This window comes from Choloepus didactylus, chromosome 10, assembly GCF_015220235.1.
Source record: "Choloepus didactylus isolate mChoDid1 chromosome 10, mChoDid1.pri, whole genome shotgun sequence".
NCBI classification, from domain to species: Eukaryota; Metazoa; Chordata; class Mammalia; order Pilosa; family Megalonychidae; genus Choloepus; species Choloepus didactylus.
The window spans coordinates 84,643,458-84,660,615 of NC_051316.1; the positions used below are offsets into that span (position 1 = coordinate 84,643,458).

Sequence of the window (17,158 nt, forward strand, 5' to 3'; positions counted from 1 at the left end):
CCAAATAAATAAATAACCCAACCCAAAATCCACTACCTCCATTGTGCTGGAATTTCATCACTACTGCCAAAAGAACTAAACACTGAGGCAGTTCGTAGTTAAGCAGATGTTTTACATTCTTGAGAGATTGCTTCTGGTTTGACGTTTGAGAGTAGAACAAAACACCCTAGTTGCCAAGTTGGTAGAGAAGTACTGGTACTTGTATCTTGAGGCAACGTCAGCACATGGTTTTGGTCTTTGCTGAATAAATACAATCCAACAAATATTGATACAAGTATTAAAAACCTGAAATACATTAATTAGCCATAAAATCAAATGGAAAATCAATCTCAGGACCAATTGCTTCAGTAAGTCCTCCTATAGAAATAACTTTGGATTCAAGTATCAGAGTCCATTTGGACTTAGACAATGAGAAATTCAGAATGTCTTATGATCAAGAAAGACTACTTCTATGTTAGAATAAGATACTCTCAGGATTACTAGGACCCTTATAGGTCATTAAGTAGAATTCCATTCAAGACAGACCTATGGACTCTTCTAGAATAGATTTTGTCCAATTTTTTCAGTTCCCACTAGTTTAGCCCAGCAGAGGGCCGTTAATAGTGCAAGTCTGAGAAACATATGGTGTTTGGTTGGTTATTAGTTGGGTAATCATGGAGAAACACCAAGGAAATCTTAGTTTTAGCTTGGGTCTTTGAATTTCTAAGTGCCAAAGCTATTAAACGAGCTTTTCTTCCTCAGGAAATACATCTTGGGCAAGTCTTGACTGGGTAATCTATCTGATGTTCTGAGCAGGGACCCAAGATTCAAGTTTTAGTCTTAGGACTGAGAAGTTTGAGTTCTCCAAGAGAAGGACTTTGATGTCCTCAAGGCAGAGGCCAGCAAGATTCTTCAAGCTTGGGCAATATCTCTACTTCAGGGCCTACAGGTGGGTTTCATCTTTTGTTTTGGCCTTATAGATGGAGAAGATGGGGAAGAAGCTCTGTCCTTAGGTAATTATTTGATTTCATTCTTCTGCTTTCCTAGAGCCCTTGGTTTCAAGCTCTGACATCTTAGGACATGCGATTAAATACCCAAAAGGTAGAAAGTAAGATGGTCCTGTCAACACCTTGAGATCAGAAGAAGAGGTAGACAAGTCCCTATTTTCATTCAGCAAAATAGCAGCTTATAAGTAGGTCAGAAGTATTCAGACTCTTTGGGGACAGTTTGGGGGCAAGTGATTCTCCAGTGCTGACAGTGATCAGTATAAAACCTTCAGTGGGCTAAAGTCAAAAGACAGTTCTTTCCTTTTGGTGTCTGACCTCCTTCAACATTGAAAACAACATGTAAAGGCATGCCAAACTGAGTTTGCCAGGGTAAGAAAAACAATTAGAGAGATCTGGAGTAGAACTGATACAAATAGCAGACTTGCCTACTGTTTAAGGCTGAGCAGGATATTAGGAGCCAGAGGATAAGATGAAACTGAAGGATTTATGATTCTATGAAAGGAAAGCATTTGGGTTGCTGCACAACTGGACTGGGGCTTAGGGGACACTATAATCACAACTCTACAACTAACTGTGTCATCTTGGGCAAATAATTTATTCTTAGTGCCTCAATTTCCTCATCCTCAAAAGGTGATAATAAAGTACTCAATAGAGTTCTTGTGAGGATTAAATGAGTTACTACATATAAAATGGTTAGAACAGTGCCTTGCACATAGTAAATATCCAACAAGTGTTACATTATTATTGTTGATTTTATTCTCAGTATTATTAACAATAGTATCAAATAAAGAACTCTATCTAGGACAGAGAAACATTCTACACCCAAAGAAAGTCACGCATTGGGAAGCCTTGCCAATCTTGCATCCTCCAGGCCTCTCTAGGCCTCAGGAAAAGGGGGAACTCATTGACTACTTTTCTCCCTCCCTGTGGTGGGGGGAGCTTAGGTGGCTTTTTTCCATTTCACCTGTAGTCTTGGTCCTCTTTGTTAAGACTGGGGGAGGGGGTAGCTACTTATCAACCTAGTTTTGAACTGCCTTTTGTTCCTCTTTTACTCACAGAACAATACGATCAAGACCTCAAAATACAGTATCTTTAACTTCCTGCCAATGAACCTATTTGAACAGTTCCAGAGACTTGCAAATGCATATTTCCTCATTTTGCTATTCCTACAGGTATTGCCCCTTAGGGCCTTTTACACAGAGCATTTTATCAGCCTCTCTGGGGTCAGGTTGTGTAATCAGTCCTTTTTTCTCCCTAAGCTGAGACATGTCTTCCCTCTTTAGACAACAGGCAAATGGCTGGCTGAAGTTTCACATGAGTCCCCAAAGGTAACTGTGGTTAGGATTAGCCAGTGTGAAATAAGCCTCTACAAAAGGAAGGAAACAAGGCCACCAAATCCCAGGAAATGGAGCACCCTCATCATGGCTGCATGGCCACAGTTTTAGCTTGACTCTAGGAGACCATACACACTTCACCTCAGCACCCACCAACTTGTCCATCTTGTCCCAGCCTCCCTGACAGAAAGTTGCCATGAAGGAGTGCTGAGGAAGGAGAATGGTTTAGAACATAAGAGTGCCAGCACAATGCAATGAATCAGGGCAAGGTAGGCCCAAATTCAAAGAGAGGGACAGATCACTTCCCCTTGTGCTGAAGAGATGTGGGAGGGTGTGTGGTTTTCTTATGTCCAGTCTTACGTCCCGACCCCTTCCCCCAACACCTTTCATTGTCAGGGGAGATATGGCCCTTTACCATCAAGAAAAAGGTAGTGATGTTGAGGTCAGATAGGTGGCAATTTACAGCCTCCTCTTCTTTCTTCCTCCCTTGGGAAAAATGTTTACCTAGATTTTGGGGATCATAAAGGCTACAACAGTGGGAAGCAACTAGGGTAACTGCATTTATTATGAAACCTATGGAGGTGAAAATGGCAGTGGTTGTGGGGGGCTGGGGGACACTATATTGTCCTTTAAGCTTTCTGACCCAAGATTCTCTCCCTTTCCCTCTCACAGTTGATTCCCCAGATCTCCTCCTTGGCATGGTACACAACTGTGATACCCCTGATGGTGGTGCTGTCCATGACAGGAGTGAAAGATGCCATCGATGACCTGGTGAAGTGGCTTCCTGGGCCTCTAGTCCCTCACTATACCTAGTCAGGCTGTGAGACAAGAAGGACTTCCCAGAACTATCTAGTGCTGAGAAGGGCTGAAAAGAGAGATAGTCCATTCCTTGTTTCCTTATCTATCCCAGAAGAATATGTAGTTCCCTTAGACCCAAAATTGGTGATCAATGCACAGCCAAAGGGGCAATGTCTCCCTGTTACCAACACTTTTGAGCCCTGTTCCAGGATTCCTTCCATCTCCTCTTTAATACCCAGCTTTGCTTCATCATTCTTACTCTTTCTTCTCTCTCCCTTCTCCCATTTTTATCTTCTTCATCCCTTCCTCCCTCTGTCTCTTCCTCCCTCTTTCTCCTGTTCTTTCCTTTTTGTCCCTTCCCCACATTTCCATTCTCTTGTCCAAATCTCCCTATTTCTTGTTCCACCTTTCTATTTTGTTAGGTATGCACAGCTAGGAATCTTTTGGTTTTAGAAAGCCTTATGGCATAAGCAGAGGCCAACTCCTTTCCTGGTCTTGGAAGGAGAAACTGGCTTACATTTAGTGCCGCATGGCACTTTGTTCTTACAGCAGGCCTGGCATAAAAGGGTGAGGGTGAGGACTCAATAGCCTGCCTACTAGTGGGATTTGGGGAGCCAGTCTTGTTTATCTGCTTGTGACTTCCTTAAGAGAGTTCTTTTCATTTTGCAAGGATAGATTTTTAATCTCAAACATTTTTCAAAATTTGAGAGCAGGATGTCTCTCCAGCTTTTTAACTCTGTAACTCTTAAAACCTAGAATTAGCACCTGTAGTGTGTAAATTTCAATCACAAATGAGTTGTACAATCATGTAGCTTTAATTCTGTATAACTGAACTCAGTTTAGCTCATAACCACCCCCCAAACCCTTTGTAATGAGGGCTAATTCAGGGTAATCCAATTACTTGTGGTTTAAAAGTTTCTTTAGCATAAATATTCTGACAATTCAGGTTTCTCCCCACTCCCTCTCCAGTTCTACCCTTTTCCTAGGAAATAATCTCAACTGGAAGGAGAGAATTATGTAAGTTCTGGCGTCAGGACATACCCTGTATTTGTTTCCATTCTATTTTGTCTTTGGATATTGTCCTTTTTCTTCACTGCATCAGCTGTAGAAGCTTCTGTATGTTTGGGGGTGGAGGTATGCTTGAGAATGATAACTTTCCTTACCCTTACCAAGGTATATGGGACTCTGTGGTCCCGCCTAATATCATATAGTCTCTTCATTGTGATTTTGGGCATAAATTATTTTTTCTCATTCCCCTGGGCTTTGGCTTTTGATATTTAAAGCCAAGATTTTATCTCTTTCTTCTGCCTGGGTTCTTTGTCTGTTCTCCCTTCCCAGTTTCCCAGAGGCAATCAACTTCAGCCTCTTGTTTTAGTTTTAACAGTAGAAGGACTTCACAGGGGGAAAAGAAGGAGAATTAGAAAGAAGGGGAACTACATTGGGTAATATTCCAAAATATTATCCTCCTACATACAGTGTGCTACATGTTTATTTTCCAAACCTTTTCTTTTGTAATTTTAGAAAAGGCATCGAAGTGACAATAAAGTCAACAACCGTCCTGTTCTGGTACTGGTGAATGGCAAGTAAGTCATTCTAGGGAAGTCATTTTAGGTAGGACTGTCTTTGGGACAGGGTTGGCCTTGCCAAAGCCTGATGTGCTGGGTGCTTTGGGAAAGTAGTCCAGGACAGTGGAAAGAACCCCAGATTGGATGTAAGAAGAACTTGTTTCTAGATCTACTGTGCCCTGAACTTTTTGTGAGACCTCTGACACCTCTAGGTGTCATTTTTCTTATCTAAAAAGTGGAAATAATATTCCTTCCTTTAGAGAATGCTTGTGGAAATAGAAATGAGAAAATATATGTTAAATCAATGAATAAATTATAAAGCAAACAAAAATTTTGTTAATATGTAAGAGATTATGCAGGGGTCATGATGGAGCCATCTGTCTTTAGAACATTAACGAATTCCGATGTGGCATTGACTATTCAACTATTGCCTTTGGTCAAGTCACCTGTTGACTCCAATGCTGTGGTGATGGGTTACAGCTATCTAAGGTTCAATGTTTATATTCAGTGAGGTCCTGAAAAATTTGAACAGTTTACACTTTGTCAGGAATGGAGGGAGGCAGGCATAATTCACAGCTTTAGTATAAGGCAAAATATGAAGAATATCATAAAAGAGTCAAGATCTTTGGGTGCTTGGCATAATAGAATTGTTGCAAGGGGATAGTTCAGATTTCCAAAGTGCTCAAGGCAATATGCATATCTTCCTTAGTCTTTTATTGGGAAAGAAGGATTTGGGGACCCTATGTAGTCGGGGAAGTTGAGGGACAAAAAAGAGGAGGGAAAAGAGCCAATATTATTATAGAATCTGTTTCTAATATCAGGCTGCCTTTTATGGGAAGTGGAGATTTGAGAGGCCAAAGGTAATCTAATTTTAACATAAATAAATAAAAATTGGCACAACCATATGATAGAAAGAATGAGCCATATTGTCTATAAGTGCTCTCCAAGATATATTATTAAATTAAAAAGGCAAGTGCAGAAAACTGTGTATCTAGTACCATAGCTTTGAAACATGTGTTTTATGTGATTATGTGGAGTGATATTTTCTAGAAAGAAATGCAAAAAAAAAGAAAAATTACTAACAGTGGTTACCTTTGAGGAGAAAACTAAGGGTTGGGGAGAGAGGAAACTTTAATTGTTCCCTGTACACACTTCTTTATTGTTTGAACTAGTTTTACCATATGCATATATTACTTTTACTTAAAAATAATTATCTGTGTGTATATCTCCATATACTTTGTAAGATTTTAAGGTAACCCTTATTGAGAACCATCTTCCTTCCCATAAATGCAGACTGCTTGCTTGGACTTCTTAAAAAGGGGACCATCACCCTCAACTTAACATTATAGTCTGAAGTCAAGAGAATTGGGTCCTATTGTTCACCACAAACAAATTTGGTCCTCTTTTGAGCCTTGTCTTCCTCTCGGCCCTTTTCTTTTTTTCCTTCTTGATTGTCAAAACTCTTAAAAGCAAACTTTCAAGGGTCATTTTCTTACAGGGTGGAGAAAGACAAATGGATGAACATCCAAGTGGGAGATATAATAAAACTAGAAAATAATCACTTTGTCACGGTGAGTGCCTCTTTTGGCAGTGCCTTTTTCTCTTTTGGCTTGAGTGGGTGCCAGGGAACCCTTTCAGCACTTCAGCTACCACTGCTTTTGGCGACCTTCATTTGCCTTACTTTGCATCCAGAGGTCAGCAGATCCTGTGGTAAGAAGCTTGTTCTTGCCCATCTTTCACCATAGCCTTGAGTAAAGTGTGAGTAGTTCTGGGAGGGGGAGTGTGGTGCAGCAATGGGTCTCAGACAAAGGAAGTAAACCACAGGCCTATAAAATTCTTAGGAAAACCATCAGTTCCTGAAGTGACTACTTTTGTCACACTGTAATGTTAAAAGCCTGCCTTCCTGTTTTCCTTATCTTCTCTGACTTTTCTGACCACAGGCAGATATACTATTACTCTCTAGCAGTGAGCCCTACAGTCTGGCGTACATAGAAACTGCAGAATTGGATGGGTAAGTGTCCCCTCCTGTCACTCCATTAAGACAATATAGCCAACACAGGGTGATTCCTCACTGAGGGAGATACATGATGCAAGGAAAAAATCTATTCCAGATGGAAACTGGAGTGTATGAACCAGAGAGGCTAGAAATATCCAGATGAGAGAAGACAAGAAGCAAGACCCTTGGGACCCTCAAGTCTAAGGCTGAGCTCTTAACAGCAATAAATAAGTTTCCATGGTGCAGAATCTGAGCAAATAGACCCCATATTCTCCATATCTAAAATGGAGACACTCCAGCTGTATTCAGTAATTATAGTAGTAAAAAGGAGGTTAACACAGCTGTAAAAAAAAAAAAAAAAAAAAAAAAACAATTCCAAAGTTTCCAGAGCTGGGGGGAAGGGGTGAGTGTGGTGGTAATTATTTACTGATAAAACAACCACGTTCTATGAAGGATTTAAGGTATAAATTAATTAAGGTGCAAATCTAAGTTCTTAGAAGGAATGGGGGCCATCTTCAGAGAGCTCATCCTTTAGAGTTTTGTATCAATCTGCGCTCTTACAACTATTCCTCTTGGTTTCCACAAACTTATTGAAATGTGTCTTCTATTTTTGCTTCTCTCTGTGTGTATGCCCAAATCAGCAAACTGGTAATTTGTATCCCTTCATGAGTCCTGTAGATATTTATGGATACACTGAGGTGAGGAATCTGTTTCCTTGGATGTGTGTACAGTTTCGTCACCAGAACCTGCTGTTATTGAAGGCAGCAGTTGCCTCCTCCAGGTTGTTTTGTGATATCTATTCAGCTTCTCTAGAGCATGTGACCAGCAAGACCTCATGGATTAAAGTAGTGGTGATGTGTTGCACGGAGCAAGTGGAAAGTGAAAGAGGAATGAGCTGGGTAACACTGCTTCCTTGCAGAGTCTTCCCACCTCAATACTATCCATGGGAGACGGAACAGTGGGAGTGACTCTGTGGTTCAAACCTATAGCACAAGCTCTGCTGGCAATACCTATTTTCTAAAACTCCATGAAGGAGTAAGTAGAACTAGACCTGTGCTGTCCTATAGTGTCCTGCACTCTGGTAACTGTGTCCTTTACTGTAGTGAAACCAACCTGAAAGTGAAACAGGCCATCTCAGTTACCAGTGAAATGGAAGATAACCTGGAGTTGCTGTCTGCCTTTGATGGTGAGTTAGGAAATAAGTTTGCCCACCCAAATTTGGTTAAATAAAGTATGGCACATCCATATAGTGAATTTATTCAACTTTTTATTAAAAATGAAAATGCAAGTTGAATACCAAGAGTCACTAATGGTACACTTTGGATGAATTGTATGGTGTGTGAATAAAACTGTTAAAAAAATGCAAGTTGGTATTTATTGACATAGAAAAAATATTCACAACATATTAAATGAAAAATATAGATTACAAAAGAACATGCATAGGAGTTCCTCAGAAAGCTAAGTATAGAACTATGTATGACACAGCAGTCCCACTACTAGGTATATACCTAAAAGAACTGAAAGCAGGAACTTGAACAGTTACTTGCACATCGATGTCCATAGTGGCATTATTCACAATTGCCAAAAGATGGAAGCAACCCAAGTGTCCATCAGCAGATGAATGGATAAATACAATGTGGTATATACATACACACCATGGAATATTATTCATGTGTAAAAAGAAAAGAAGTCCTGATACATGCCATAGCATGGAAAAAACTTGAAAACATCATGTTGAGTGAAATAAGCAGGCACAAAAAGACAAATACTGTATGATCTCACTGATTTGAAACAATTGGAATAAGCAAACTCATAGAGTCAGAATTTAGACTGGGGACGGGGTGGGGATAGGGAATGGAAAGTTAAAGCTTAAGATGTACAGCGTTCCTATTTCAAATGATGGAAATGTTTTGGTAATAGATAGTGGTGATGATAGCACAACATTGTGAATGCAATTAACAGTACTGAAATATATATCTGAATTAAATGTAATTAATTAATATAATTAATTAAGATACAATAATTAAATAGTAATTAATATAAAATAATTTAATATATCTGATTAAAAGAGGAAATGTTAGATTGTATATATGGTAACAGAATACATAAAAATTTTTTTAATCCATGGAACTACACTACACAGTGAACACTATGCTAAACCATGGACTTTAATTAACAGTACAATTATAAAAATGTTCTGAGATCAGTTTTAGCCAATGTTCCACACCAGTGCAAGGTGTTGGTGCTGGCATGGTGTATGGGAATCCTGTGTTTTATGCATGATTGTTCTGTAAATCCACAACATCTCTAATAAAAAAAAAAAAAAAAGACCACGCATAGTATTATATAACAAAAACCTATTTTTGGAAATATATAGGTACTTATGAGTACAGTCTATTCTCACTATTTGCTGTAGTTATGTTTTATGAAGTCATTGGGAACATTGAATTAGCAAATACTGAACCATTGCTCCTAGGGAAAATATAGGTTAGGTTCCTGCAAGTCTCTCGTCATAATATTTTTGTGAACTCATCAATACATAACTTTGTTTTATGTATGTTTCTGTTTAAAGCAACTTATTTAATATATATCATTGATTCATTAACACTGAACTTTCCAACAACACTATAAGTCATGCCTGAAGTTTATCTAACATTCGTATTTTTCTGTAAGGCACCTTAACAATATTTTTGCACTTAGGAATAGAACACTAGATAGCACTTTAGCACTATACTTGGGGCCTTTTTATACAGCTAAATCACCAACAAAAAGCAGAAAAATGCAAAAAACATGGCACTGAAAATATCATGAAAGAACACTAGTTTACAGTATGAAAGCAGAAGGCAGCAGAGTTTCACCTTATTCAGCCTCAACTAGGAATGTGTGCTTTGGGTAACTCAAATTCTTTGCCACCTTGCAGATGTTCCTGAATGACCGCAAAAGCACTATGAATATTGATTTTGAGGTTGCAAATCAACTTTAGCAAGTAGGTAAATTCACAAATATGGAATCTACCAATAATGAGGATTGACTATATATGTTTATATACATATTTTTTAAAACTGGATAAACTCCAACAAGTTAATAGCACTTACCTCTAGGCAATGGGTGACTTTTACTTTTTATTCTCCTTTTAGTATTGTATAAATATTTACAAAGAGCATATTTTATTTTACTAATCAGGAAAAAGTCAAATTGTTTCCATTTTGAAAAAAATACTAGGTTTGCTTTAAGTTTGGTGGTTTTTGAAGTTTCTTCAGATTCAGAACTTTTATGATCCAGCAGTACTGATGGTGATGAATTATTGTATGGGTTTGTCTCTCTCTGGATGATCCATGTCACATGCAGAATTACTCTTCTTTGAGCCCAGAAACCTTTGGCTCCCTTGTACAGAGAAATGGGCAGCAGCTAAGAGAGGATAGAAAAAAAGATATGTGTATGTGTGTACCTTAAAAGAAGGATTTTCTTTCCTATTTTCTGTTAAGCTCCCTTCCATCCTATTAGGAAAGGCCAAGATTACAAAGCAAGCTCTCTTGCCCCTTTCTTTTTCTGCAGGACAAGTGAGGTGTGAGGCTCCCAATAACAAACTGGACAAATTTGCAGGAATACTGACTTACAAAGGGAAAACGTATCGCCTGGACCATGAAAAGCTGCTGCTCCGAGGTTGCATCGTCAGGAATACAGACTGGTGTTATGGCTTGGTGATTTATACTGGTATGTTTTCCTGGAGCCACATGGGTTTTCTGAACTTGCTGGATCCCATTCATGGCCAAATTCTGGACACTTAGTTTTCAGGATTGGATATGGCACTCATATATCAGCACCCTATGGCTCTGAGGCTAGATAGATAGGTAGATAGGTAGAAAGGGATGGATGGATGGGTGGGTGGATGGATGGATGGATGGATTGATGAAGGATTTTTTTAAAAATATTTCTTATGAAAAAAGTGACTTATTTTTTCCAAGCAAGGAAATGAGCTGCCAGCATATCAGTTCTGCTTTTGTTAGAGGAAGGCTTTGTGTTCGAAGATCACAGGGCACTCATGATTCTTTACAACCATATCTGGACACATAGAATTAGTATATGAAGGAGGCTCTCCTTAAGAGTACCTGCTTGTGGATTACTCCCATGAAGAGAGAATTGACGTAGTACTCATTAAGGAGAAGAATATAAAATGTAATGTAATTTTTCTCCTGCCAGAGAAAAGGCACATACAGGTCATTAACAGTGACCCCTCATGAGATGTCATTTAGAACTACAACCAATTATACTTAGTGAGGGATTTTCTTGAGTTACGATATAGTACGGGAAAATGGAGGACGTCTCTGGGCTACCACACCCCTTTGGTGACAATGGGCATTAATGACACGAGTCATAGTGGGAAGATGGGGACACTGGATTTAGCATTGAGGAAGATTTACCAAAGTGAATACTACTTAACCCAGGATCCCAGAGCTCCCTTCTACGCCCTAAAGGTCAGGGTCCAAGACTTTCACTTCTATGAAAAATGATGGGAACCAAGCCCCAGGGAGAAATTTACGAGTTCCAGGAAGCCCTGGTGGAACAGCCTTCATTGGTTCTTGAACTGTAGTGGCAGCTTGCAGGCTGCCTAGTTCCCAAACTCAAAAGGTTTAAAACAGATTTATTTCTTTCACTGTACTTCAGCAGCCACCTCCACACATTGCCACATGTAAAAAAAAAAAAAAAAAAAAGCCTCATTTTTCAACTTAAGTTTTTTTCCTAAAGCAATGGTATTGAGGTTGCCGAGCAACACAAATTTTTGTCAAGGTTTCCCTCTGACTCTTGGTTGGTTACATGGTAGGGAAAAACTTTGGGGGCTTTGGGAGGTTCAGAACAGAGGAGAACTGATACCACCTCGACCACCCTGAGCTATTCAATGCAGAATTGAGTTGCTGTTTCTGCTAACACAATGCCAAAATTTTAAGGTCTCCACTTTCTTCTTGAAACGTGGGGTAGGGTCAGTCTTTCTAAGGACCCTTGGATGATGTGATCCCTTGTAGTTTCTAAGCTCAGAGCCAAACTTCGCCTGACTTCAAGCCCTTCAAGGAATGCTTAAGAGGAAAAAACAGCATTGTTGATGTGTGCATTCTCAGTGTTTGCCCACATATAAGGACAGTTCCAGCTCCCCCATGTGTAAACATTGATGAAATTCCTTCATTAGAGCACTTGTAAGAATAACAGTCAGAAGGAAAAAGGCCAGAGAAATTGCTACCTACGGTTTCTTCTAAATATCTTATGTTTTCTCTACAGCAATATAGCTGGTCAGTATTTTCCAACTCCAGTCCCAGTAGACAGTAAAAACTCATTACTTCTACTTACTGTCTGCCCTGTCATGAATCAACATGGGAGTCTCTATCGTTGAGCCCCGAAGAAGTCTCAGCTCCCTGACTTCCTCTTTAGAAGAGATCACTGTCATTGCCTTTTTCTTTCTCCCTTTTCCAATTAGAAATTTTAAATATAGCCCGGTCCAGCAGTGAGGTCCTCAAAAAGAATGTGGGGATCTCTTTGTCAGAAAATCCCTTCTCTAAGCTGAATAAAACAGATGCTCATGAGAGAGAAACTTGTGGCTCCTATTCTGACTCGACTCATATTTGAAAGACCAGATTGTCTAAGGTGTTGCAAGGAGAGAGGGATTAGCATTGGTGCATTTTCTGCTTAGAAACATGTTTCCATTCTTTGAGTTATAGGCACCAGCTGTGGGCCTTTATCCAAGGCTTTATCCCTGGCATGGGATAGGAAGTTATATTATGTGATCATAAAGGTACATTTCAATCCAATTTCAAGCCTCTGAGTGGTGATTCTAAGAGCTGATGTCTCCCCATTTCTCTTAGGGCCAGACACCAAATTAATGCAGAACAGTGGAAAGTCCACCTTTAAAAGAACACACTTAGACCATCTCACGAATGTCCTTGTGCTCTGGGTAAGGTAAAAGATTTTTTTTCTCTGTTTCTTTACAAATAGACATACTTCCTTCCTTCCACAGGAGTATCTGGTATTTTCAACTCCAAATTTAATTGCTTGAAAATCTCAAACAGTTTCAGAATATCACAGACTAATTTCAGAGCAGAAAAGAACAGAGCCGATTTACAAAGTCCTACAGTTAAACCGCTATTGTGGAAGATAGTTGCAATTTTTTAAAGAAATTTTATGATTTGATTAGTTATACTAAAATAGATCAATGACCCTATTATAGAAATTAAAACACATTTTTATTTACTTATAAATCAATTTTATTACCATTTTAATAAAACCTCATTTAGATTGGTAAGAATACCTTACTTAAACTAATGATTTTCAAACTCTATTTCATTAGAGAAGTCCTAAGGTCTGTTGCAGGGGGAATAAGGGAGATCAAGTGGATTTTGTTCTGGCCTCCCCATTTGGCAGTTACTGTTTCAAAAAGAGCAGCTTCACTTTTATCTGTTCTATAAGATTTCAGTTGGAAAATAGGGAGTTCCGATGCTAAGAAATGAAACTTGAAAAGCTCTACAGTAGATGATAATCAGCTTTGATAATAGAAGTTTAAACTGAAGACTAAATCAATTAATTTAATTCCATGCTATCAGATATAGGTTACCTTTATTTATGTTAGATATAGACAGATTACTTTCTTCACTTTAACAATTTCTTTGCATAACTGAGCAGTTCCAGTGCTGCCTACACTTAATTCCATAATTTTTCATTTTTATTTTTACTCTGTTGTTTAGATTCTGAAAATCAAAAATGCCTTTTCTTTCTGCACACTTCTCTTTAATATCTGAATTATAAATTGCCTTTTCTTCTTTATTTATTATGAGAAATATCATGGTTCCTTTTCTAAATCCTTTGGATTTAGTAAATGTGATTTTAGAACATTGGGCAAGTTAATTCTGCTTTGAGACCAGAAACTAGTATCCACTATCTTTCTTTCTACCACTATCTGCATAGCTTTCTGCAGTTTAAACTAAGAGTCATTTCCTGGTTTTTTAATGGAGAAGACAATCACAGTTGAGAATTCAGGAAGGTAATATGCCTTAGACAGTGTGCTCAGCAGGAAGCTAGGTCATTTAGCTAGAGTGGTCTTTAAAACAGGATGACTCCCATCTGCCTGGAAAGGTCCAGATAGGGGCAGTGATAGTACTTGACATCTGTAGAGGAATTTTAACTTTTTAGAATATTTTCACATCATTGACTAATTGCAGCCTCACTATATCCATGAGCATAAGCAAGCCAAGAAGTATTCCCCCCATTTGACAAATATGTAAATTAAAGCACAGAAAAGATAAGTATCATAAAGTCAAACAGAAAAATGATTGCAAAGATGGGTCTATGATTCATTAAGTATTTATTAGGAATCTATTATGTGCCCAACATGCACCAGATGTTGTAAGAGTCAAAAGGCTGTGATAGCCCTGGCTCAAACCCTTAAGTGTATACGTCCACTTTTTTTTTTTTTTTTGGGGGGGGGGTGGCAGGCATCCAATATATGCCAGATGTTACATACGTTATTTTATTCAGTAATCATATCTATCCAACTAGGCATCACATTTCAGAGTTAGTACTCTTTCTGCTATACTTGCTCTCTCCCTGGAGAGACAAAATTAAAACACATCACAAGTCCTGTTTAACATGGCAGATTGACCACATGTGAAGAAATCATGAAATTAAAAAGAAGATCCTAAGAACTTCCAAAAAGCATTAAAAAGGTCATATACAAAGATCAGGAATCAGAATGGCATTGGTCTTCTCAACAGAAACAGCAGAAGAGAGAAATCAGCACCTTCAAAAGTCTGCCAGAAAATTATCTGCAGTCCATAGTTTTAAATCCAAAGAAACTATCAATAAAATGTAAGCGTAAAGAAATATCCATATATGAAGACTCAAAAATTTACTCATCATGCATTCTTTGTTAGGAACCTTCTAGAATGAATACTCAAGTAAAATTAGAAAGTAGACCAAGAAAGAAGGTATGGAAGCCAGGAGACAGAGGCTGCTATGCATGGGAGCACTGGAAGGAAGTCCTAGGATGATAGCTGAATAGCATCACAGAGAACAATTGGTCCAGATTAGAGCAGGGAGTATAGAGGGATCTGTGGTAGGGGTCTCCAGAGAGAAAAGTCAACCAATGATTTTGAGCAAACAAAATATTATTTATAGGCCTCTGGCAGGAATGTTAGAGAAGTTGGGGAAAATTAGTAATAGATTCCTAAAAAAGTAAACAAATGGAAAGCAAGCTGAATATTTAATTTCCGGGGGGGGGGGGAGGTTATATAGGAAAGGAGGTATAGTCAAAGTATATTACTTTTCTCAGCAGTGAACAATGTTTGCAAAACCATAATAATATAAATACTCATTTTTAGTTTTACCATACTTTTAAAAATAATTTTATTGGATGAATAGGGAGGGGAATTGAAAGGGAGGTATTAGAGAAATCCTCCTCCACCATAGCAAGAAATCAGTAGTTGAGGAGCTAGCCACTTGAAGAGAAGAGCATTCCATGTAAAGAGAAGAGCATGTGCGAAGACTCAGGCAGGAAAGACATTGGTGTGTTTGAGGAACTGAAAGAAGGAAGTTTGGCAGGAGCATAGTAAGGAAGGAAGAGGGGCAAAATATCATGATAGAGAAATAAGTGAGGCCAAAAAATGCAAAGTCTTGTAAATCATGTTAAGGAGTTTAGAAGACAGAGAAAAGGAGGTAGGTCATTCTAGGTAAGAGGAAGAATGGGGAACAAAAGCATAGAAGCGGAAGAACATAAGGTGTGTGATTGGGTGATGAGTGGGACAGTTTTTATTTAAAAAGTAGTGAGGTTTTTTTATTTTTTTAATTCAAATTTTCTTTTTTGTTTGAAAAGATAATACATTCATATACAGTTTAATGTTAAAAAATACAGAAAATTAGACAGTAATGATTCTCTTACCAGTCTCTTTCACAGCCAGTTTACTTCCTTTGTAGACAACTAATGTCAGATTCTTGTGCATTTTTCCAGAGATAGTTTAGGTATAAAGCAGAAAACATGTTCATATATACTATGTAACATATGTGTGTGTATATTTCTCTCTCCTTAACATCTTTCTTTTTTTTAACAAAAGGTAGCACAGCATAATGTTCCTTGCTTTTTAAACCAACTAAATGACTTGGCAATTGTTCCTATTTTTTTTCAATACTACCAAAATATGCCACTGTATAGAAACACCAGCATTTATTTAACCAGTCCCCTCTTGATGACTTTTAGATGGTTTCCAATATTTTGCTATTATTAAGAGTGCTGCAATGAATAAACATGTATATATATCATTCTGCATATGTATAACAGTTGTATACATCCCTAAAAGTGGAATTGCTGCACTATAATTTTATTAGATATTGGAAAATCATCCTAAATAGAGGTCATACTAATTTAATCTCTATCACTTATGAATGAGTGACTATTTTTCTCAAATGTTGCTAAAATGCTATCAAATTTTATGAACTTTGCAATAGAGAGAAAATTATATCTCAGTGTAGTTTTATTTTGCATGTCTTAAAACTGAAGTTGATCATCTTTCCCTAACTTTAAGAGTTATTCATATTTTCTTTTCTGTGAATTTATGTTCATATATTTTCCTATTGGGTTTTTGGTCTTTTTCTTATTTATTTGTAGGAGCTGTTTATACATTAGCCTGATTAAGAAGCAATGAGATTTTTGTACCTATTGAAAACTTTGAATTATAGTTAACAGTAATATCTTAATATTCTTTCATCAACAGTAACAAATGTACCACACCAATGCTAGGGGTCAGTGATAGAGGGAATAGGGATATGGGATGTTTTGGATTTTCTTTCTTCTTTTTTTTTTTTTTTTTTGAATGATGGAAATGTTCTAAAACTGTGGTGATGAATGCACAACTGTGAGATGATACTGTGAGCCATTGATTGTATATTTTGGATTGTATGATGTTTGGATATATCTTAATAAAATTGCATTAATACTATGGTTATGTTAACTTAAGGGAAAGTTGGGTGAAGATCATCTCAGAAGTCTACTATTTTTGCAACTTTTCTTTAAGTCCAAAATTATTTCAAAATAAAAAACTTAAAAAAATACATAAAAGGAATGAAGAAAGAAAAGAAGATCAACGAGGAGGAGGAGGAGGAGGAAGAGAAACAGCAGTGGTGGTGGTGGTAGTGGTGGTGGTGGTGGTGGTAGTGGCAGTGTTTGTAATTATGAGAGAGAAGGTTGGAAAGATAAATTGTGGTAAAATTGTGAAAGACCTTAACTGGCAGGCTAAGCCTTTTGAACTTTATCCTTTAGGCAACACAAATTCACTTTAGGTTTATGATCAAAGAACTGACAGGATGAATGTGGTGTTTCGGGAAGATTAAAAGAGAGCAATATGCATTGCAAATTGGAGAAGGGAGATTCTAGAAGTGGAGAGATTGTCCATGAAACTGTTGTAATTCAGGTGTGAAATGATGACAACCTAGACAGAGATGTAGACA

At 37.9% G+C, this 17,158-nt stretch overlaps 1 protein-coding gene across 1 annotated transcript in view; it reads left to right on the top strand.

Annotated features, from left to right (window-relative positions):
• The window catches only part of LOC119545264 (phospholipid-transporting ATPase FetA-like), an 80,178-nt gene that overhangs the window by 4,539 nt on the left and 58,481 nt on the right, over positions 1–17,158 (top strand). The window contains exons 3-10 of the mRNA XM_037850783.1: positions 2,045–2,158; positions 2,993–3,091; positions 4,640–4,701; positions 6,182–6,254; positions 6,624–6,694; positions 7,783–7,865; positions 10,235–10,393; positions 12,532–12,620. Coding sequence (XP_037706711.1) covers positions 2,045–2,158; positions 2,993–3,091; positions 4,640–4,701; positions 6,182–6,254; positions 6,624–6,694; positions 7,783–7,865; positions 10,235–10,393; positions 12,532–12,620 — 750 coding nt within the window. The remainder of the gene's footprint in view (positions 1–2,044; positions 2,159–2,992; positions 3,092–4,639; positions 4,702–6,181; positions 6,255–6,623; positions 6,695–7,782; positions 7,866–10,234; positions 10,394–12,531; positions 12,621–17,158) is intronic.